Genomic DNA, 23,738 nt, shown 5'->3' with positions numbered 1-23,738 from the left:
TATTAACTACTATTGTATAACAATATTGACTGATTGGACAAATCATGTGCTATCCCATTCCCTGATGATTGAGTAGCCTAGTGTCCCAAATGCAGATAGTGACTAAGGAAGAACAGTGTCTGGACAATCAAAATGTGACTTTAATTATGACTCAGAAAAATGTCGAGTGTGTGTGTGTGTTTTCTGAACAAAAATAAGATACATTCCCTGGCTTCTTGCTTTGGAAAAAGCCACCTTAGTGAGTGAATTCCTTTTATTAAGTAGGAAAACTTTTCAAATGATGTTTTATTGATATCAAATTATATAAAAAGCATTGACAGCATTCTCTTTATTCACAGTGGCCTCTTCTATAGCACCATATTTCTCTGGTGCTGTATCACGAAGTCAGTACTGTCCACATGAGGGGACTGGAATAATACTTCATGTTCCATGTTTGTGTCTTTATAGCAAGAACAGTATGAAAGTACCATCGGATTCAAACTTCCCAGTTACCGAGCAGCTAAGAAATTATGGAAAGTCTGTGTAGAGCATCACACATTTTTCAGGTACTATTCTCACTTAAGTATTTTTCAAGGTTAAATTATTTATGCTTTTTCTATTTTAAGCCTCCTACTGAAATTCTCTTCTTTGTGTGGCTGGCACTCTTTTATTTAGCTCAGGTGAGATCATCTTAAGATAGAATGAATCCAGCTCTCCCCCTTTGAGTGGAAAAGCATGCCTAGACGTTCCTAGAGCATTTTCCTGCGTACGGTAGAAAAAAGGGAGAAGTAAGGATAGGACCCTGTGTTTACTAGGGGCTCTGAGATTGCCCCAACTAACTGGAGCTAAAATCAGTCCAATAGAGGAAGGCACCCTGACTTACCTCCACACATACTAGTGGGCCTTTTATACTGGAAGATTAAAGGCATGAAGCTGATTGTTATCTTGGCTGTAATCAACCCCAGAAAGAGAGCACAAAGAACCATCTTTGAAGTCCAGTTGTACCAGATTGTCAGAAGTCAGAGGAAAGTTTTATTTCCTCTGTTTTTCAAGAGAGCGCATTATGAACTCACTGTATTCATTTACCAAGCATTTTCTGTTTGCTTACTCTTTTGCAGGTACTCACTATGTTAGGCATTGGGAATATACCACAAGATAGTCCTAGTCCCTGTCCTTATGGAACATACAATCTAGAAAAGAAGACACATCTTAGACAAATAATTACTTGTGTTGAAAGGAAAGCCATACAGTTATTGTTAGCTTTCCTTTAAAAAATTTTTTTTGTTACAAAAAATTGCAAACATACCAAAAGTAAAGCTAATAGAACAGTGAACCCCCTATGTACCTATCACCCATTTTCAATAATTATCACCCCAAGGCCAGTCTTGTTTCGTCTATATCCCCACTCATTTCTGCCCCCAAATTATTCTGAAGAAAATCCCAGACCTGATATCATTCCATTCATAAATAAACTTGATTTTTTATGAGTGACTTTCAAAAGAGATAACCTTGACATCTCCTTCCATTTGTATTTTTATATCATACTTAGCACTATAACACAATGGCAGGGAAAATATTTCAATTGTCACTTCAAAATAAAACATGAGAGTACACATTTATACCTGATTAAAGAATCTCAATTGTTAGCACTAAAATGTTTCTTTATGCTTCCATCTTTCTCTTCTTCAAAATCAAATCAAGAAAATAGTTTCAAAAAAGAACAAGGAAGAATGGGAAAAAGTTATTTTGAATGTTTAACATCTATGGTATAGATTTCCACTGCAGCCAATGTATTTTCCTGTAAATGGTATATTTAAATTTGTTGCATCAAAATAAGAGGATATTCAAATATAATGTTCCGTTACATAAAAGAAAGTAAATATTTACTGAATTAAAATTAATTCTCCCAAAGGGGGAAAAATATCCCCTTTTCATAGTATTTGGTGCAGCAGTTTATGTATTTATTCAACAGACATTCACTAGGTGCCAAATTCATGCCAGGCACTATGCTAGAAATGAAAACACAAAGATGAATAAGTCATGGTCTTTATCTTTTACCCTTAGAGAGCTCACAGTCTCGCAGGGGAAACCAGCATATAAATAAATAGTTTCATTTCAGTGTAGTAAAAGCCATGACAAAAGAGTGTACCTGGTACAGCACAGAAAGAAGACAGTGTTTCTAGCTGAGTTGATAGCACACTAAATAACCTGTTAGATAGGCTACCCGGCATTAACTGAGTGCATTTGACCAAATTATTATTCTAGTAGAGCTCTGGGCTTAGACTCTATTACTGTCCAACCTCTTAACAGCTATATGACCTTAAACAAGTAACTTTTCTTTTTTGAAATTAGGTTTCTTGTATCTATAAGATGATGAAAATATTATAGGTATATATGGTGAACATATCACAGTACTATAAAAGCATTTTGAAAACCATAAGACCCTTTCTATAGAGATATAAGATGATATTATTAATATAGGTCCCCAAGTAAACTATATTGATTGATTTAAAAAATGACATAGAACTAAAACCATGATTGCTTAATTGGAAATCTGTTTTAGTCACTACAAGAATACTATGAGAATTACAAAACCTTTTTATTATTGATTTTATTTTTAATCTCACATTATCTTATGGCCTCAGAATAATGAAATAGCATATATAATATATGATTATTATGTTTTATTTTCAGACTGACATCTACAGACACCATTCCCAAAAGTAAATTTCTTGCACTGGGATCCAAATTTCGATACAGTGGCCGGACTCAGGCTCAGACCAGGCAAGCCAGTGCCCTGATTGACAGGCCTGCCCCATACTTTGAGCGTACAGCTAGCAAACGGGCATCCCGGAGCCTTGATGGAGGTTTGTACTGAACATTAATAATTTCTTGTCTCTTGTAAGGGAGCGGCAAAGAAATACAGTTATCTATAAGAGAACCAAATTAAAGAATCTGAGTGGTAAAACTGAAAGGGATCTTACTAATTGTCTACTTCCGTGGAGTCATCTTAAGAAACGGAGAACTGAGATTCAAGGAGAGTGGTAACTAGATCAAGATTCCACAGCTAGGTAGTGGTGGGTCAAACACCTTTATTAATTAGAATTCAGAATCTCTACTACAGAGTCAAAACTTGACACAGCTTGCTGAGCTAAAACCCTCTTGAGCATTTTTAAATAGTTACTTATCTATTTGTTGTTAGATGCTGTGCAGTTGGTTCCAACTCATAGGGACCCCATGTACAACAGAACGAAACATTGCCTGATCCTGCGCCATTCTTACATTCATTGTTACACTTGAGTCCATTGTTGAAGCCACTGTATCAATCTATCTCATTGAGGGTCTTCCTTTTTTTTGCTGACCCTCTACCAAGCATGATGCCCTTCTCCAGGGACTAATCCCTCCTGATAACGTGTACAAAGCATATGAGACGAAGTCTTGCCATCCTTGCTTCTAAGGAGCATTCTGGCTGTACTTCCTCCAAGACAGATGTGTTCATTCTTCTGGTGGTCCGTAGTATATTCAGTATTCTTCGCCGACACCATAATTGAAAGGTGTCAGTTCTTCGGTCTTCCTTATTCATTGTCCAGCTTTTATATACATATGAGGCGATTGAAAACACCATGGTTTGGGTCAGGCATACCTTAGTCATCAAAGTGACATCTTTGCTTTTTAACATCTTAAAGAGGCCTTTTGCAGCTGATTTGCCCAGTGCAATACATTGTTTGATTTCTTGACTGCTGCTTCCATGGCGTTGATTGTGGATCCAAGTAAAATGAAATCCTTGACAACTTCAGACTTTTCTCTGTCTATCATGATGTTGGTTATTGGTCCAGTTGTGAGGATTTTTGTTTCTTTATGTTGAGGTGTAATCCATACTGAAGTCTTTGATCTTCATCAGTAAGTGCTTCAAGTCCTCTTCACTTTCAGCGAGCAGGTTGTATCATCTGCATATCACAGGTTGTCAGTGAGCCTTCCTCCAATCCTAATGCCACATTCTTCTTCATATAGTCCAGCTTCTTGGATTATTTGCTCAGCAGACAGATTGAATAAGTATGGTGAAAGGATACAACCCTGATTTTAAACCACACAGTATCCACTTGTTCTGTTCAAATGACTTCCTCTTGGTCTGTGTAGAAGTTCCTCATAAGCACGGTTAAGTGTTCTGGAATTCCCATTCTTAACCATGTTATCCATAATTTGTTCTGATCCCCACAATCCAACGCCTTTGAGTAGTCAATAAAACACGGGTAAACATCTTTCTGGTATTCTCTGCTTTCAGCCAAGATACATCTGACGTCAGCAGTGATGTCGCTCCTTCCACATCCTCTTCTGAATCTGGCTTGAATTTCTGGCAGTTCCCTGTTGATGTTCTGCTGCAACCATTTTTTGAATTGTCTTCAGCAAAATTTTACTTGCATGTGATATTAATGATATTGTTCGATAATTCCCGCCTTCGATTAGATCAGCTTTCTTTGGAATGAGCACAGATATGGATATCTTCCAGTTACTTGCCCAGGTAACTGTCTTCCAAATTTCTTGACATAGACGAGTGAGCGCTTCCAGCATCGCATCGTTTGTTGAAACATCTCAGTTGGTATTCTGTTAATTCCTGGACCCTTGTTTTTTGCCAGTGCCTTCAGTGCAGCTTGAACTTCTTCCTTCAGTACCATTGGTTCTTGATCATATGCTACTTCTAGAAATTGTAGAACATTGACCAATTCTTTTTGGTACAGTGACTGTATGTATTCCTTCCATCTTCTTTTGATGCTTCCTGCGTCATTCGATATTTTCCCCATAGAATCCTTCAAAATTGCAGCTCAAGGCTTGAATGTTTTCTTATCTAATAGGAAATAGGAAAAGGGTCTACCTCAACTGCCACCAGTAAAAACCATTTGCTGTTGAGTTGATTCCAACTGCGGTGCAATTAATTACTTTTGTGTGTGGCCTTTCTAGCCATGGTCTTGTGACTCCCACCCAGGTGATTGGGTGGAGCTGTGCAAATAACATAATTGTGGCCCACGGAGGGAACTGGTCCATTTTGCCTTAAAAGAGAGCCAATTCCAGAGCAGAGAGGAGAGCCCACCACCACCAAAAAAGGAGAGACCTGCAGCAGAGACTCGCAGGAGATGGCAGAGGGCTTCCTGGCCCACAGAGTGAGAAAGCTGAGTGCCTTTGGGCAGAGATTGAGGGCCAGGGGGAAGTCTATGCCTGACCCACAAATTTGGGACTTGCCAACCTCCACAACCACATGAGCCATTTCCTTTATATGGTTTGTGAGTTCCATGAGATGTTGCAGTGAATTAGGAAACTCAAAGACAGGAGGGAGAGTACTGAGGCAAGAGGGAGTAGTTGAAGTTAGAGATGATAGAGTGGTACAGCAGCTTGGAAAACTTAGACATTTGGGACATCTTTAACCTCTGCCTCATAGGAACCAGCTTTGTGCTGATCCTTATGAAAGAAATTATTCATTTACTGACTCATGGTGACCCCATGTGTGTCAGAGTAGAACTGTGCTACATAGGGTAAGTGGAAGATCAGAATTCAGATTGGTTTTATTCCAAAACCCAGACATTTATTAACTTATTACTTTTTTCAACAATTTTTTTATACTTCTATGTGTTAAGAATCATGAAGATGGTACAGGACTGGGCAACATTTTATTCTGTTATACATAAGGTCACCATGAGTCAGAGCCTACTGTTGACAGCAACTAACAACAACATGTGCCAAGCGTTGTTCTAATCAGTGTAGATATAGCTGTGAACACATAAACTTAGTCTCTGCCATCATGGGGTTTATATTCTATGGGTAGAAACAGAAAGAAACAAAACAAAATAATTTCAGATAGTGATAAACGTTATGAAGAAAATAAAACAGGGTAATAGGATAGAGAGTGTTTGGGGTAAGGGGAGATTGGGCAGCTGTTTCAGATTGGGTGGTCTGGTCTAAATTTATAAGGTTCCTCTGAGGAACTTCATTTGAATTATGAGAAGGAGCCAGCCATCCCAAAATCTGGCAGAAGAGCATTCCAGGAGAGAGGGAAGCAAGTACAAAGACCTGGAGGTAGGAATGAACTTGGCATGTACCTAGGTCAGTGTTGTCCCATTGAACTTTGTGTGCTGATGGAAATCTTCTGTTCTGTGCTGTTCAGTTCAGTAGCCAAGAGTCAAATGTGACCATTGAAAACGTGAAATGTGGTTATGTAACCGAGGAACTTACTTTTAATTAATTTTAATAGCCACAAGTGGCTAGTAGCTCCCATATTGGACAGCACAGGCTGAGACATTGAATAGCACAGTGAATGAAGAGGAGAGGAGTACAAAATGAGTGAGGTCAGAGAAGTGGCAGGGACCAGATTATGTAGCACCTTGTAGGCTACAGGAAGGAGTTTACATTTTATTTTAATTGCGATGAGAAGCAGTTGGAGGGAGTGATAATGACAGCTTGGCAATGGAGACAGTGGAAAATGGTCAGGAATACATTTTGGAGGTAGGACTGACAGAATTGCTGATAAATTAAGTGTTGGAGATAGTAAGGAAAAGAAAATCAAGCTTTACTCCTAGGCTTCATTATTTAGTGGGATGGGAAAGTCTGAGAGAGGAGTAGGGTTAGGGATATGGAAAATCAGACTTTTGTTTTGGACATTTATATAACACCATCAGACATCGCCTTCCTTGTCCAGTAAATCACCCTGTTTCCAGTTTACCTTAGATATTAGGAGTTACTATTTTTATCCCATTATTCAGGTGAGAATACCTGGTGAGTATTAATAAGTTTAACTGACTTGTTCAACATCTCACAGATAGTAAGTTGTAAAGGGATAAAAACCCAGGTCTGTCTGATAGCATATCCCTTTTTTTTTTTTTTCCACTAAATGGAGTTTCATAGGTACATAAATACTATGCCTGATGCACCTATTCTTTATGATAGCACAAATAACCAAGGATTCAAATATTAATAAGCTTTGGTACCTTGAAGACGTTAGAAAGCTTTACTTATAGAAATCCCATCTTGACTGTCTCCATTTTTCTAGCGGTAAAAACCTAGTAGTTCAATTAAAGACTTAAAAAAAAATCGTGATTTCTCTATTGACTAATACTGGATAGTTATGAATAAATTCCTGGGGGGAAAAATCTCCAAAAATTTACCTTCAAAGTGCTGTAGTAATGCTTGAGATTCCAAAACAAAAGCATGCCAGGCACTATGGAAGGCAGTTATAGCTTTGGTGGGTTTTATCATTAGTATTACAGAGTTTTTGGGAGTTGGAAAAAATATTTTGAAATGACTTACTCTAGCCACCTAATTTTATAGAAGTGGAACCTGAAACCTAGAAAAGTAATTTGTCCAAAGTTAGCATAATGTCTTAGTACAAACAGGACAGAATCCATATTTTTGGTGTCCAGATCAATCTCTTTTTTTTTTCCTCTCGATATGTTCCACAATGCCTCCTTCTTATCTTTATATTTTGACTTTTTTTTTTTTTGATGCATGATCTTAACTGGTCTTAGCAGTTACCACAGTACTTACTATATTATAATCACTCAATAAATAAATGTTGAAAATAAATTATTACTTTTCCCATTTGGAGGCATTGAATGTGAACCGAATTTTATGTTCCAGACTTTCTACATAATAATATAAATGCCTTAGAATTTCCTAGTATAACTGTTGTCTCTTGGCTTGGGAGAAAAGTTTTTTTTTTCCCAGATCTTCACTCAAGCCCTGATGACTAATGAAGTTGAGTACGTTTTCATAGTTTATAGGCCACGTGCATATCATCATTTCTGAAGTGCCTGTTCAAATCTTTTGCTCATGTTTCTGTTGGGTTGTCTGACTTTCTTACTAGTTTGTAGAATTCATATTCTGAATATGAATCTTTTGTCAGATATATGTACTGCAAATACGTTCTCCCACTATGTGACTTGCTTTTTCATTCTTAATGATGTCTTTTGATGAACAGAAGTTCTATAGTTTAATGTAACCTAATTTATCAGTTTTTATTTTATCATGAGAACTTTAGTCCTGTTTAAGAAATCTTTGCCTAACCATGGTCATGAAGATATGCTCCAGTGTTTTCTTCTAAAACCTTTATTGTTTGCCTTTCATATTTAGATTTACAATCCATCTGGAATTTATTTTTATGTGGGAAAAGAGGTAGAGGTCAAAATTCATTTGTTTTTCATTTGAATATTCAGTTGACTCAGCACTATTTATTGATAATATTGTTCTTTCCCCCACTGCATTCCAGTGTCACCTTTGTATAAATCAAGTGACCAGATATTTGGGAGTTTTTTCCTGGTCTCTCTAATCTGTTTCATTGGTCTCATTGTCCTTGTGCCAGTACTACACTATCTTAATTGTTCTAGGTTTATAATAAGTCTTTATCTGATATTGTAAGTTCTCCAGCTCTATTCTTCTCTTAAGATTGTCCCAGCTATTCTTGGCCTTTGTCATTTCCTTATGTATTTTAGAATCAGACTGTCTATTTTTACCCAAAAAAAGTCCTAGGGTTTTGATTGGGATTGAGTTGACTCTGTAGAACAGTTTGGAAAAAACTGATATTACAATATTGAGTTTTCCAGTCCTTGGACATGGTATATCTCTCCTTTTATTTGCATCTTCTTTAGTTTCTCTCAACAAAAAGAAAATAGAAGACTTACCCATCTTTTATTAGATGTATTCTTAGGTACTTGATATCTTTTATTTATATTTTAAATGGTACCTTTTAAATTTTTTATTTTCTATTTGCTTCTTTTGTTATATAGAAATACAATTGATTTTTCTGGTTCAACCTTGTATTCAGTGATCTTACTAAATTCCCTTATAAATTTTGAATGGTTTACCTGTGGATTATTTTGGGTATATAACCACATCAGCCAAAAGTAATGATACTTGTATTTATTCCTTCCCAACTCATACTTTTAATTTCTTTTTATTGCTTTGTTGCTGGCTAGCATATCCAATGCAGTATTGAACAGCAGTGGTGATAATTGGCATCCTTGTTTCATTCCAAGTCTCAAGGAGAAAGCTTCAATATGTTATCATTGACTATGATGTTTCCTGTAGATTTTGTGTAGCTACCCTTTGTCACTTTGAGCAATAGGTAATATCACTTCAGCGCTAAGGTGTGCCTGATCCAAGCCATGGTATTTTCAATTGCCTCCTATACATGTGAAAGCTGGATAAGGAAGACTGAAAAAGAACTGATGCCCTTCAATTATGGTGTTGGCAAAGAATATTGAATATACCATGGAATGCCAGAAGAACAAACAGGTCTGTCTTGGAAGAAGTACAGCTAGAATGCTTCTTAGAGGCGAGGATGGCGAGACTTCATCTCACATACTTTGGACGTGTTATCAGGAGGGACTAGTCCCTGGAGAAGGATATTATGCTTGGTAAGGTAGAGGGTCAGCGAAAAAGAGGTAGACCCTCAACAAGATGGATTGACACAGTGGCAGTAACAATGGGCTCAAACATAGCAACGATTGTGAGGATGGCGCAGGACTGAGCAGTGTTTCATTCTATTGTACATGGATGGGGTCGCTATGAGTCAGAACCTATTCAATGTCACCTAACAACAGCAATAACCCTTTATTAGATGGTGAAGTTTTCTTTTATTCCTAGTTTGCTGAGAGTTTTTATTATGAATGAATGTTGACTTTTATCAAATGCTTTTTACTTTATCAATTGATATGATAATTTTATTTTTCTCGTTTTTTATATGATGTGGTGGATTACAGTGATTTACTTCAATTATTAAACCAACTGTGCATTCTTGGAGTAAACCCAGTTTTGTCATCATATGTTTTTCTTTTTATATTATTTTAAGATTTTAGCAACTATTTTCATAATAGAGATGGGCCTATAATTTTCCTTTCTTGTAATGTTATGATCAGGTTTTAGTATCAAGTTTATGCTTACCTCATAAAACAAGCTGAGAAGGAATTCCCCTTTTTCTATTCTCTGGAAAAGTTTGTGTAAGGTTGCTGTTAGTTCTTTCTTAACGTTTGGAAGAATTCACCAACAAAGCCATGTGGGCCTGGAGATTTCTTTGGGGGAAGTTTCTCTACTTACATATTCATTTTCTTTATTAGATTAAGGAATATTAAGATGTTCTAGTTCTTATTTCAGTTTCGGTAAGTTGTGTTTTTTTAGGAAATGTCCAGTTTTTTTTCATTTATTTTATTTTATTTTTTTATTGTACTTTAGGTGAAGGTTTACAGAACAAACAGTTTCTCGTTAAACAGTCAGTACACATATTGTTTTATGACATTGGTTAACAACCCCACGACATGCCAACCCTCTCCCTTCTCGATCTCTTTTTTTTTTGTTTTTTGGTGAAAGTATACATAGCCAAAGATACACCATTTCAAAAATTTCTTCACGCACAATTCAGTGACATTGATTACGTTCTTACAGTTATGCTGCTATTCTCACTTTAGATGAAGGTTTACAGAACAAAATAGTTTCTCATTAAACAGTTAGTACACATGTTGCCCTATGACAACGGTTAACAACCCCACTACATGTCAACACTGTCCTTACTCAACCTTGGGTTCCCTATCACCAGCTTTCCTGTCCCCTTCTGTCTTCTAGTCCTTGTCCCTGGACTACTGTGCCTCATTAGCCCTGTTTTGTTTCATGGGGCTGTCCAGTCCCCCCCTGGCTGAACGGTGAACCTCTGAAGTGACTTCACCACTGAGCTAAAAGGGTGTCTGGGGGCCATACTCTCAGGGTTTCTCCAGTCTCTGTCAGGCCAGTAAAACTGGTCTTTTTTTTGTGTGTTAGAATTTTGTTCTACAAGGAAGTGTCCATTTCATCTAAATTTTAAAATGTATTGACATAAAGTTGTCCATAATATCTACTTACTGTCTTTTTAATTGTAAAGTCTACGAAATTGTCTTCTTTTACATTCCTTATATTGATAATTTTTTCCTTAATCTTTCCTTTTTAATCTTTTTCAAACAACCAACTTTTGGTTTTGTTGATTATTTTCTATTATCTGTTCTTAAATTTAATTCATGCTGATTTATATCTTTTTTTTTTCTTCTTTCTACTTTTATTGAACTAATCTCTAATTTTGTAAAATGGATACCCATTAATGTTCATTATTTCTTACAACCTAATCTTAGAATTTAAGTCACTTGTCTAAGGTTACATAGCTAGTTAGCAGCAGAACTAGAAATAGAATCTAGGACTGTTCTCTCAGACCAGTGCTTTTTACTGTCCACCATGATGACTTCTTTTTTGTAGAAAGGGGAGAATAAAAGATGTTAATAGCCAATATTTGGTATGTTCCAGACACTGTTCTAAGAACTTTACATATATTACCTTTTAAGCAACTGAATTGCATATACACTGATAAAGGCAATTTTTTTTTTTTTTTTTGGTAATTCTGTTTTCAAATATCCTCTTTTTTCTGTGTCTTATCTTTTCAGTATAAGAACTGGAGAGGGGAAATATGTCTATGTTACATATCATATGTCATATATGTCAAATATGTCATAGTTATAAACATATAACTGTTTTCCTACCTTTTCCCAAATCCTTCTCCATCCTCCTTAAAAAAGAGTTTTCCCTATGCCCCCCCCCCCTTAACATTAATGTAACTGTCTAAGCAAGAGATGGAGTATTAAGGAAACTTTTATAAAAATTGCTTTATAAGGGCCTTGCTTTAATGATGTAAATGAGCATTCCTTTTCGCTTCTGTTGTGTCTAGTGCTCAGAGCATCTGCTTCACCAGCTGGAGAACTGAAACTGGTTCAGATCCCAGTTTATATGATAGAGTGATAAATCATAAGGATAACTGATAATGATAACAAGAATTTTTCAGCTTACATTTTTGTTACACTTTTTGCTTTTCAAGCCATTTTTGTATATTCCTATTTAATAATAACAACTTAATAAACAGGAAGAAGCATTTAAGAATTCTTGTTTTACTCATGAGGAAGCTGGAACACCAAAAATGTTATGTAACTTACTAGGGTCACACAAGTAGGCAATTCATTCATTCAGGAGTAGTGGTTGCGTGATTCTTGCCAGGGGAGTATATCCATATCATCTTTGGAGCTTATAACAAAGCACATGCCCAAATCTCACTCTTGGATATTCTGACAAATCTGTCTGGGGTGGACTTGAGCATTGACTGGGTATTTTTGTTTGCTTTTCAAGACCCACAGATGAAATACTTGGAGAAGGCAGGAAGGGACAGGAAAACTGGACAAATAGACACAGGGAACCTGGGGTGTAAAGGGAAAGGGGGAGAGTGCTGACCCATTGCAAGGATTGCAACCAGTGTCAAAAAAACAACTGTGTATTAATTTTTGAATGAGAAACAAATTTGCAAGGGAAACTTTCACCTAAAGCACAATAAAAAGAAAGATCCTCAGATGATTCAGGTGAACCCTCGGATAATGGAACCACTGATCCATTGCATACCTATTGTATGCCAGGAATTGAGCTAGTAAGTTAACAGAGCTGGAGCTAGAATTTCAGTCTCTTTTTACTCAATATTCAGCCCTGGTGGAGCAGTGGTTAAGAGCTTGACTGCTAACCAAAAGGTTGGCGGTTCAAATTCACCAGCCGCTCCTTGGAAACCCTGTGGGGCAGTTCCACCCTGTCCTATAGGGTCACTATAAGTCAGAATTGACTCGACGGCAGCAGGTTTGGGTTCTTCTCAATATGATGGTTTTGAGTTTCACCTTTTACTGTTCTTAGATATAACTAAGTTTCTGCTGTTGTTAGCAATGTAATACTGATGTTTAATGGGTCTGTGGGTCACCAAGGAGCTCTGGTAGAGCAGTGGTTAAGTGCTTGACTCCTAACCCAGAGGTCGACAGTTCAAACCCACCAGTCACTCCATGGGAGAAAGATGTGGCAGCCTGCTTCCATAAAGATTACATCCTTGGAAACCCTATGGGGAAGTTCCACTCTATCCTATAGGGTCGCTATGAGTCGCTATCAGGTGGGCGGCAACGGTTTAAGGTTATCACCATCAGCACTCTTCTTTGCCTTACCCACTGCCATCGAGTTGATTCTGACTCATAACAACCCCATAGGGTTTCCAAGGCTGTAAATCTTTATGGAAGCAGACTGCCGCATCTTTCTTCCGCGGACCTGCTGGTGGTTTCGAAATGCTGACCTTTTGGTTAGCAGTCGATTGCTTTAGCCACTACACCACCAGGGCTCCTTCTTTGCTTGTTGTTATTGTTAAGTGCTGTCAGGTCAGTTCTGACTCATAACGACCCTATGTACAACAGAATGAAACACTGCCCGGTCCTGCACCATCCTCACAATCATTGGTTATACTTGAGCCTGTTGTTGCAGCCATTGTGTCAGTCCATCTTGTTGAGGGTCTTCCTCTTTTTCGCTGACCCTCTACTTTACCAAGCATGATATCCTTCTCCAGGGACTGATCTTTCCTGATAACATGTCCAAAGTATGTGAGACGTAGTCTTGCCATGCTTGCTTCTGGTTATACTTCTTCCAAGATAGATTTGTTCGTTCTTTTGGCAGTCCGTGGTATTTTCAATATTCTTCGCCAGCACCATAATTGAAAGCTTCAATTCTTCTTCGGTCTTCCTTATTGTCCAACTTTCGCATGCATATGGGACGATTGACTTGGATCAGGCACACCTTAGTCTTCAAGATGACAGCTTTGCTTTTTAACACTTTAAAGAGGTCTTTTGCAGCAGATTTGCCCAATGCAATACGTCTTTTAATTTCTTGACTGCTGCTTCCATGGGTGTTGATTGTGGATCCAAGTAAAATGAAATCTTTGAAAACTATGGGAGATACTGAATTCTTAAAGTGTCCTCTGTATATGCACCAAAATCTCGTCATAGCTAGCAAATGAATTCATAAAACTGAAGAGCCCAAACCATCTTAAAAAGTAATTACTTCCCTGTGAATATACTAAAAATTCTACACTTTATTCTGTAGGTCACTTGTATATGAATTTTAACTCAATGAAGCTATTTAAAAAAGAACCAGAATAACCACTACTATGATTCTCTGTTGTGATCTGTAGTTTGCATTCTCCTTATTGAGAAAAGGAAAGAAATATTGCCTCTCGCCACAGCTTCCAGGTGATATCTTTCATTTGAATTACATATCTGTATGTGCGTAATTAATTTTTGCCCAACATACTCATGAAATAATACCTAGAACAAGAGAAATACAGGAACTTAATTATATTAAAAGTTATTAATATTTGGGGTTTATAAAGCATTTTTATTTCAGTTGAATATGCCTTCCCCAACTATCCCATAGAGTTGATATCTTCTACATTATATAAATAATAGAAATAAGGTTTATTAGATTAAGCTCCTCACCCTGGGTCACACTACTGTGTGTGCCTAAAGTGAGGTCAAACCTCATACTCATGATTCTGCTTTACTTTCACAGTCAGGGCTTTTCATTGTGATGTCATCATTTTTCCAGTCTCTGAACTGTTTCCACCTCTGTTTCTAACTCCCAGTTTCCACGCTTATATCTGCTTTTTCACATGCAGTGTAGATTGCCAGGGCTAGGAATCCTGAAGACATAAATCATTTGGCTCTGCAGTATTAGTATTGGATTAAAACCAAATACAAGTGGCAAAATAACACATGGTGAGAGCATGGGCTATGTTTCTATGATGCCAAGCAAAGCTGAATTAATTCTTCGAGAGGAGGTGTGAATGCACATGTATGATGATACAACTGTGAGCAAAATATTTTGTCACATTATCCTGTGTTGTTAGATTGGTCTGCCATCTGCCACTCTTGCATTGACTAGCTTAGAGCACCATGTGTGGTAGGGACTTGGAAGAGGCCACAGATTTTTCACTGAAAGATAAAGTAGATTCTTGTGCTTCTGCTATATTTCCTAATTAATCCTCCAAGGAATGATTCTTCTCACTGAAGATCAGTATAGGGTAATGAGCATTTCTTTCTTGGCATTATGTTTATAAACTAGCTGTGAATTTACAATTTTTGTTTGTTCTGTTTCATGTAATTCTTTTGTTTTGTCCAGCCCTTACAGTTTATGAATTTAAACTTATCAGGATAAATTATGTTCAATATACTGAGTTTAAGAGGGCAGGAACGTATGTAATAAAAATTGTAAATACTTCCATGCAAAAGGATTGACATTATAAAGTGTCAGTACATGAGAGAATAATGATCTGTTATCAGAGAAATATTAAATCATGTAGAAAAACACCTTCATTCCTAGAGACTTCCAAATAAGTGAGATTTTACTACAAAGCGCACAGGCATTTTCTTTTAATCCTTGAAAGCATAAAGATAAAACCCATGAGAGGAGGACAAGTGATTATTTTGGAGCAGCTATCTAAAACTTGGAGCCTTGGTGGCACAGTGTTTAAGAGCTCGGCTGCTAACCAAAAGGTTGGCAGTTCGAGTCCACCAGCTGCTCCTTGGAAACCCTATGAGGCAGTTCTACTCTGTCCTGCAGGGTCATTATGAGTTGGAATCGACTCAACGACAATGATTTTTTGTTGTTGTTGTTGTTATCTAAAACTCAGGTGCTAAATAGTCCAAACCAAAACAACAACTAACGCTGTGAAAAGATCAAGCTTTTATTGTATCCTATATTCTTTATTCTCTTTAAAACAGTCTATGCAGTCTTTTCCCAAAGTCAGGGTTCCTCAACCTCAATACTGTTGGCATTTTGGGCCAGATAATTCTTTGCTGTGGGGGCTGTCTTGTGCATTGGAGGATGTTTAGCAGCGTCCTTAGCCTCTACAGGAAACGTGGGTGGTGTAGTGGTTAAGAGCTATGGCTGCTAACCAAAAGGTTGGCAGTTCAAATCCACCAGGCGCTCCTTGGAAGCTGTATGGGGCAGTTCTGCTCTGTCCTGTAGGGTCATTATGAGTCAGCATTGACTCGACGGCAATGGGTTTGGTTTGTTTTTTTGTTTTTGTTTTTTTTCGCCTCTACATACTAGATGCCAGTAGCCTTTCCTTCTCCCCACTTGTGACAACCAAAAATGTCTGTAGACATTACCAAATATCCCCGGAGGGCAAGATCACCCCTGGTTGAGAACCACTGCTATAAATATACTAGAGAATAGAAGCTATAATACAAATTGATAAGACTCTGGGAGAGGGTAGGACAGTACTCAAAAGATTTTGTTCTATTTAGTACTGAGGATCAAAGGTTTTGAATTCATATTATTGTGATCAAATGATAATTATTAAAAAGGAAAGTGTCTGATCCAAAGATTTGCCCTTACAAGCATCGAAACGTAGTTAGTACATGTCTTCTCAGAAGATCGATTTATCAAACAGTTTTGTAATCATTCCAAGGATGCTTCACAGAAGAAATCTGACTTAATCCTTTTTTCCTAGAATATATTTTAGATTCCTGAAATTGTCTATAAATAAATTGGTTTTTTATTTCAAAAAGTCTGGAAAAAAATCAGAATTAACCCTTCTTTTTTTCCTTTATAGACTACATTCCAAGTTCTTAAAACTGCCTGTATTTCTAACAGATTACAAGATTAATAATCTTGCTAACTGTTTAATAACATGGACTTTCAGTTTATTTTCTTACTTTGATATTTTTCCTCCCCAGAATTCAGCATTTATGGAACATGATCAGTAGTACATTTTAGCTTTTCTAATGCAGATACTTTTAGTTTTTTGTTACCATCAGTTACCTGGCAGCACTAATGATTTGTTTTTTACCATGGTGACTTTGAAGTAGTACAGTGACTCTTGCCTTCACTTATCCTTCCCTTTTCCTTTTTTCACATTAACAGCTGCTGCTGATTCAGCAGACCGAAGTCCTTGGCCCACCTCTGCACCCGCCCTTGCTGAGAGTCAGATCCCAGAAGACAGTGACTCAGGTTCACAGAAGAAAAGAGAAGAAATGCCACCTGAGGAAGTTGAGCCAGAGCCCACAGAAGCATGGAAGGTACATTATAAGTCCAAATAATTCACTTTCTAATTTAGGGGACTTAACTCTTTACCAGGAAGGGTTTCAAAGCATATGAATCTGATAGAATCCTAACAGTTATTTCTTTCTCGTTCTTTTTGAAAGAAGCCTTCTCCCATGAACCTATAAAATATTTTCATAGAATTATGTCATAAAGACTGTAAGCTAGCCTAAAGGAAGTTTTCAGATCACCCAAACGTTGTATCTTAAAAAAATGGATTTATGAACCAGACCAGTATGGTGAATTTTTATTCATCCAGAAGGAGTCTTCATATTCCTTTTTAAGAATAAGCTCTGCTAGTATAATTAAAATTAAAATATAATTTGATTTTCTAAGATGGATATATGCACATTCCCAGAGAACAGGACATCTATATGGTTGTATCTAAAGCACATCTGTATGGTTGTTCAGATCGTAAGCCAGCTTTACAAAGAGAGGAAGATCTATTGTGTAGGAGAGGTTATGCTGCTGAGTTGCTTACAGTTCTGAGTTGATTGTATCCACAGTCAATTATCTATTTGGAAAAGGCACCAATTTAATTAGCAGATTTCCCAGGAGTAACAGTAACTGGACTGATCTTTTATATGTTGATAAGCTTTTTAAACACGTTTAAGCCCTGATGAAGTTGATGTGCTAGTTCAGATTTATTGAAGTAAATACAAGTCTCACTGTTGACAACAGGAATTATGAGAAGCAGTCTTCATAAGAAGAATTATATTTTTATATGTATGTTAAGAAATTTAAAACCCTATTAAGACTTTAGGAAGTGCTCTCACCTTGGCAAATGGATTAGTCCTGTTCTTTTGGAGCCAGTTCAATATCCAGTTTATTTATGGTACAGCAGTAGCCAATCTCACTGTTTTGACTGTATTATCTAAAAAATAAACTGTTAATTATAACAACATGCAGTTTTTTTGTCCTTTTAAACCAACTTGAGTCCAGAGAAGAAGAAGAAAGTGAGCAAGTGGTGGGTGTTTGCCTTTTTTTACCTAGCCAAATGCACATGATGTTGGCTGTCAGGTTCATTGTCAATAATGCCTTGTTAATGTTACACTACCTCAGTTTTTAATGTTAGAATATCTCACATGGCACTTCTGACTATCCTTCCATTTGTTATGTAACTGGAAAGTATTGGATTACTGGAGTGGGAAGGGAACCTTCCTGAGTGGTTGAGATTCCTCTGGCCTTCTGCTGATTTACAGACACAAGTATTTTAAAAAATTGGTTCCCTTTGTTCTTGGAACCTCAGCAGAATGGAGAGATTATCTCTGGTATATGCTCCCCATTCAGGTGCCAGTAGGGAGTCTTCTCACGAATTAACTGTATGTAAATATTTGTTTTGAGATACTCTGTTGAAATCAGACTGAAAGCCACCTCTGATAACCTTCAATTACTGTAATAGTAGTGGCAGAATTAAGGATGACTGAGCTGATTTATTTGTAGCAGAAAATAATTATGGCATTTAATTGAAGCCATGTTTATTATATAAAGCAACAGTAGTAATAAAGTAACCTTGCAACTGTGTAAATTTCACCATCTAATACTAATTTGGTGCCAGATAGAGAGAGCTTTTTTCCATCTTGAGTCATTTGGCACTTCTCCCCCCATGTCCACCTTCATCTCATTTAATGTTCTTAGTAGGGGCATACGTAGAACTACTGTTGTTACTTGTCCTTTATTCTTAGGCTGGAGTAGAGGCAATCAGTTTCCTGCTGTTGGAGATCTAAAGGACCCAAAGCAAAAAAGAAGTTGTTATTCATTTAAACAAGGAATCATTATAGAATGATTAAAAACTACCATTTATTAAGCATACATAACTTTGTGAAGTAACATGTTATCTCCATTTTATCAATAAGAAAACTTAAGCTCAGAGAGGTAAAATAACTTGTTAATGCCCATACAGCAAGTATGCTGGTGTTCAGAGTAGAAATGCCTGAGTTGTTCATTACTCCTGGTAGTTAAAAGTGCTGTAGCTTGATGTGCTTACGATTTGACAGTGTCACAAAGTTTGGTGTTATATTCTCTTACACTCAGTCCTGGAGAAGACAGCATAGTGACATCATATTCCTAAGTAATGCTGCCAAGTGTGATAAAAAGAATATGCCAAAACCACAGATTGATGAGGTTCTGTAAGAACTTAATGATACAAAATGATTGATTTGACCCTTAATAAAAAGTCAGTTTTCCAATTTTGAAATATCCAGTGTTATAGGCGTTAGTCACTCTACTATGCTTCTTCTTAATAGCCTGTTGCGTTTTATTTTGTTTTGTATTCATAATTGCTCCATTTTGTGGATAGAAAATGGGTATTACTCTAAAGGTATTTCAAAGCTAGGCAGAAGGCCTTAGCTATTCTCTTCCTGCCATTAAGGATGAATCTTGCCCGTCCACCAAACACATGGACTCCAGCTCCGTAGAAAAAGAGATTGCAAGTGTTGAATGTGGCAGCAGGGCTTATTTATAAATAGCTCTGAAAGTAATTGCATGTGTCAGTAACAGTTCGGATTGAGTTTATTTTGATTTTTTATTGTCTAATCAACTAAAGAGTGAAACTGCTTCCTTAAACAAATCAATCAACTAGCAAAATCCTTTGTATATACCTGTTTGGTGTTATATGTGGTTTGTTATATGTGTGTTTCACTTGTGAAAATTTTTGTTTGTTTCTAACTATCATGTATGTCATACACTGGTATCTTCATTTGTAAATATGTTTTTTAATGTTATTTAAAGTACTTCCAGATCATCAAAAAAGAAAAAAAAAAGCAGCAAAGTGAAAGCATGTGGCTGTAGCATTAAATAAGCCTAAATTGTTGTTTTTAATAAGTATAAATATGTTTTTTTATCAATAGAATAATTTTTAGTTTTCTTTTTTGATAATTTAGATATCCATATTACCTCTTCAGTCTTGAAAATGTGATGGTGAGCTAACAGATTGCTATCAGGAGTGATATCCTTCCCTGTAACACCCTCCATAAAACTGCATTATGATGATTACGTATCAGAGCGTATTTCACAACCAGCTTAAACTTCCAACTTAATTTTGAAACAATGTTATTCATAGAAACCTACTAACCTAAAATGTTTTTACCACTTTATTTCTTAAATGTAGGTGGAAAAAACGCACATCAAGGTCACAGTACCCACCTCAAATGGTGACCAAACTCAGGTTTGTGCCAACAGGTCACTTGTTCCTCTTCCCCCGCCCTCCCACTGCACCACCACCATTTTTTTCTTCTCCAACTCCCCCTCCTTAAAAAAAAGTTATAAAATGAAGGTTCAAACAAACTTCAATGAACCAATATTTTATCATTTTTCTTTCTTTTTTTAATTATGGCAAAACAGAAGCCTGCAGAAAAAACTGAAGATCTGATAAGAATGAGGAAGGTTAGCCATTTTTCACTTTCACAAAACTACATTGCCGTTTCACCCATGGTGACTTATAGTGCATTAAAAAGACAGTGATCCATTCTTTTCATTGATTTCTCTTAATCAGAAATTACTTTCAGATAGTAATACACACTCATGCATATTATAATTATAATTATAATTCTATGTTACATATTGAAAGATTTCATTAAAATAAACTTTCCAGTAGGAAAGTATATCTTTAAACAAAATTAAATTATCAGTAAGAACCAAACCTATCCTTTATACTTAAACTTTATAAGAAATATTTTTAAATAGCATCATATTCATGAAATTGTTAATAATGTTTTATACATACTTATCATGAAAACCGTCATAGCAACAACTCCCAGTATTGTTAATAACTGTGGGTTTGACTGCTCTGTTCCTTATTCTTCCCAACTATAGAGTGAGATGAATCAGTTCTTATTTAATAGAATATTGGCTGATTAAGTATAAAATGCCCTTACATATTTCTTATGAAAAGTATTAGAGATAAACATACTTCAGTGTTACTAAATATGAAATATGTCCAAAAAGCTGAATAATGTTTTTTACCATTTCTCAGCTCCATGGAACATGTAACTTCAAAAGCTTTTTAAAGTATGTTTTAAGGTAACCCTCAAAGAACTCAGTTTCAAAAATGAACATAAAACACCTTGCTATGTAAGAAGTCAGTGAAGCCAGGAGCACTGTCTATTTAAATAACTTCATCACATTCTTTCATTTTTCATGAACAAGGTCATCCATTTTCTAGTGGTAGTCATGTTCTCTGTGTGTCCTTGTGGTTCTGTGACCATTTCATGTTGGCATATGCTGCACTGCAGACATTTAATTTTAAATATTTTTTGGTTTGCCAATTTGCAGTTTTTTTCCTGCAAGAATAAGATTTTAATTTTTTATGCTTTTCTGTTTTCCCCCCTTTCATTTTCACAGAAAAAAAGAGAGAGACTAGATGGTGAAAACATTTATATCAGACATAGCAATTTAATGTTGGAGGTTTGTATGAACTTGAAGTTTATTTCAGTTGGTTGCCTGGAACCTTCTGCATTCTTTGCTGCTCCCCTTTCCTTCTTTCTGTGCTGCATTTGGTTTTGCATGCCGTTGCATGGCAAAATTTTAGGTTTAAAATGCTTTTGCATGTTGGTAAACATGAAGATATGCACCCATCTCTCCTTCTGACTCTTTTTAGTTTCCATCTCTTATACGCATCTGAAAAAATATATGATTGGGACTGCCTCTACTTCTAATGGTTCCATTGTTTTATTCATTTTTCAAAAGTTCTTTATCATTTCTAAAAGTTCGTTGAATTTTCCAAGAATATAAACTCCTATGTGTTCCAAGAAGCAAATTTACATTATGTTTTCATCTTCTGAACTGAGACAATGTGGACAAGTAGGAGAAATGATCACAATTCAGAAAGAACTTAAAATATTAGAGATACCAGAAACTGACAGAAGGACAGTTGGCATTGCAGGGGGGAGCGGGGAGGGGTGGAGTAAGATACAGGAAGGAAAGGAGGGAGCCTAGCCCTTAATGAGTAGCTGTTTTAAGATAAGATAGTTTACTCCTAAAGACAGGCCTATTAGTAAGCATTATTATTTTAAAGATGAGAAAATCAAGGCTTAAATAAATTGATTTCCCTAAGGTCACAGAGCTGGTAAATTGGTTAAGGTAGGATTTGAGTTAGGATCTATCTAACCTTACTAAATTATACTGTTGTCCTTTCAGAAATAGCAACATACTGTATGCTATAGGAGCCATAAGGTAATTTTCCCACTATATTCATTGGTCAGATTTTTACCAGACTTGTATTAGGGTACTTTATCTAGTTTTTGGCTCCATATTGGATAGTGAAATGTAAAATTAATTAGAAGAATAGAGGAAATCTATGAGGAAAAATTGAGGAAACTGGAATTATTTCATGTGGTAAAAATACTGAGGCCAAGTAAGTTTACACACCAGAAAAACTCCTATGTAGAAGTCGATGACCAGGTTATTTTACAACTCCAGTTAAGACAGAGCCAAAAGAAATGAGTTTAAACTCTGGCATCAGGGATTTAATTAAATATAAAGAAAATTTTTTCAGCATGAAGATTTTTGGAACATTAAAATGTGTTACTTGAAGAAAGTTATAGAACTTTAGATATAGGAATCCTCTGGATGAACTTTTACATTTAGTGGGCTCACATTCATCCAGAATGGCTTGAATGTTGTGCTGACTGAAGAGCCTAGATAGCCTTTCTTCTAATCCTAAAATACTGTGAGCTTGAGATTATAGACCACAAATATTACTATCAATTTTATCAAAAGTATTCATGCATTGCCTATTAGGTCCGATTGCGCCGTGCTGGGTGCGCCACACCTTAGCCTGGAAGAGAACAGTAAATTCCTACAAGTGAATGGACAAGTGTTGATTCAAATTATTGTAAGGGAACTTATACTCAGTTTAGGATGAATTGAAGTTTTTGAATTTGTCGTTTCAAACTATTTATTAAAATACTTACTTTCATTTATACGACAAATATAAGCAGTTGTGTGTTCCAGATACTGTATAGGGCACTAGAAATGTAATAGAAATTTGGTAAACATGGTTCCTGCTTTCAGGAAGCTTACAGTGTGGGGAAGTGGGGAGGAAGAAATAATAAATGAGTAAATAAATAACAACAACATGATTACAAATTATTATAAAAACTATGAAGGAACTATCCAGTATGCTATGCTAATAAAGGGGATCTACTGTAACCACAGGAGAAAGATGTGGCAGTCTGCTTCCGTAAAGATTTACAGCCTTGGAAACCCTGTGGGCAGTTCTCCTCTGTCCTATAGGGTCCCTATGAATCGAAACTGACTTGAAGGCAAAGAGTTTACTCTAAATAAAATGGTCAGGGAGGATCTCTCTGAAGAGATAGCGTTTTTGCTGAGATCTGAAAGATGAACATATATTAAATGCAGTAAATATTATTAAACTTAGAAGTTTGAAGAAACGTTTTTTGATAAATCTCTTGTTTAATATATGGCCTCTAGTAATGACTTAACTTTGTCTTGTTTTTTATCAGTACATATATTTTGAGTGCCTGCTATGTATAAGGTACTTTGATAAAATTAATAAAAATTATACTAATGGCCAGCATTCATTAAGGCGTGTACTGGGTGCTGGACACAATACTAAGTGTCTTACATAGTTTTTTTAAAGTAATGTGAGGTTTTCCAAGGCTGGAACCTAGGATATTTCAGACTTGACAACTTAGACCTCTTTTCTCTAACCCGTATCTGAATCCAGACCTGAAATCCTTCTGTCTTCAGAGATTCAGAAGGGTAATAGATGTCAATTTATTTCCTTGTGCTCAGCAATGTAACATATCCCAAATCCAAACATATATGTGTTGCTTAATTAGTCTATCTTCAGT

At 36.3% G+C, this 23,738-nt stretch overlaps 1 protein-coding gene across 13 annotated transcripts in view; it reads left to right on the top strand.

Annotated features, from left to right (window-relative positions):
- EPB41 (erythrocyte membrane protein band 4.1) overlaps positions 1–23,738 on the top strand; it is a 214,141-nt gene that overhangs the window by 148,316 nt on the left and 42,087 nt on the right. For 10 of the 13 annotated variants that reach the window (XM_023732039.1, XM_023732041.1, XM_023732038.1 and 7 more), the window contains exons 10-15: positions 448–545; positions 2,674–2,846; positions 16,747–16,901; positions 20,033–20,089; positions 20,266–20,307; positions 21,265–21,327. In XM_023732039.1, the coding sequence (XP_023587807.1) occupies positions 448–545; positions 2,674–2,846; positions 16,747–16,901; positions 20,033–20,089; positions 20,266–20,307; positions 21,265–21,327 (588 nt within the window). The remainder of the gene's footprint in view (positions 1–447; positions 546–2,673; positions 2,847–16,746; positions 16,902–20,032; positions 20,090–20,265; positions 20,308–21,264; positions 21,328–23,738) is intronic. The other 3 variants (XM_023732040.1, XM_004377020.2, XM_023732033.1) reach the window with 2 other exon arrangements.

The sequence above is a fragment of the Trichechus manatus genome, unplaced genomic scaffold (assembly GCF_000243295.1).
Source record: "Trichechus manatus latirostris isolate Lorelei unplaced genomic scaffold, TriManLat1.0 scaffold00048, whole genome shotgun sequence".
Taxonomy (NCBI): domain Eukaryota; kingdom Metazoa; phylum Chordata; class Mammalia; order Sirenia; family Trichechidae; genus Trichechus; species Trichechus manatus.
The sequence above is the reverse complement of the archived record's forward strand: the minus strand, read 5'-3'. Positions and strand labels throughout refer to the sequence as shown.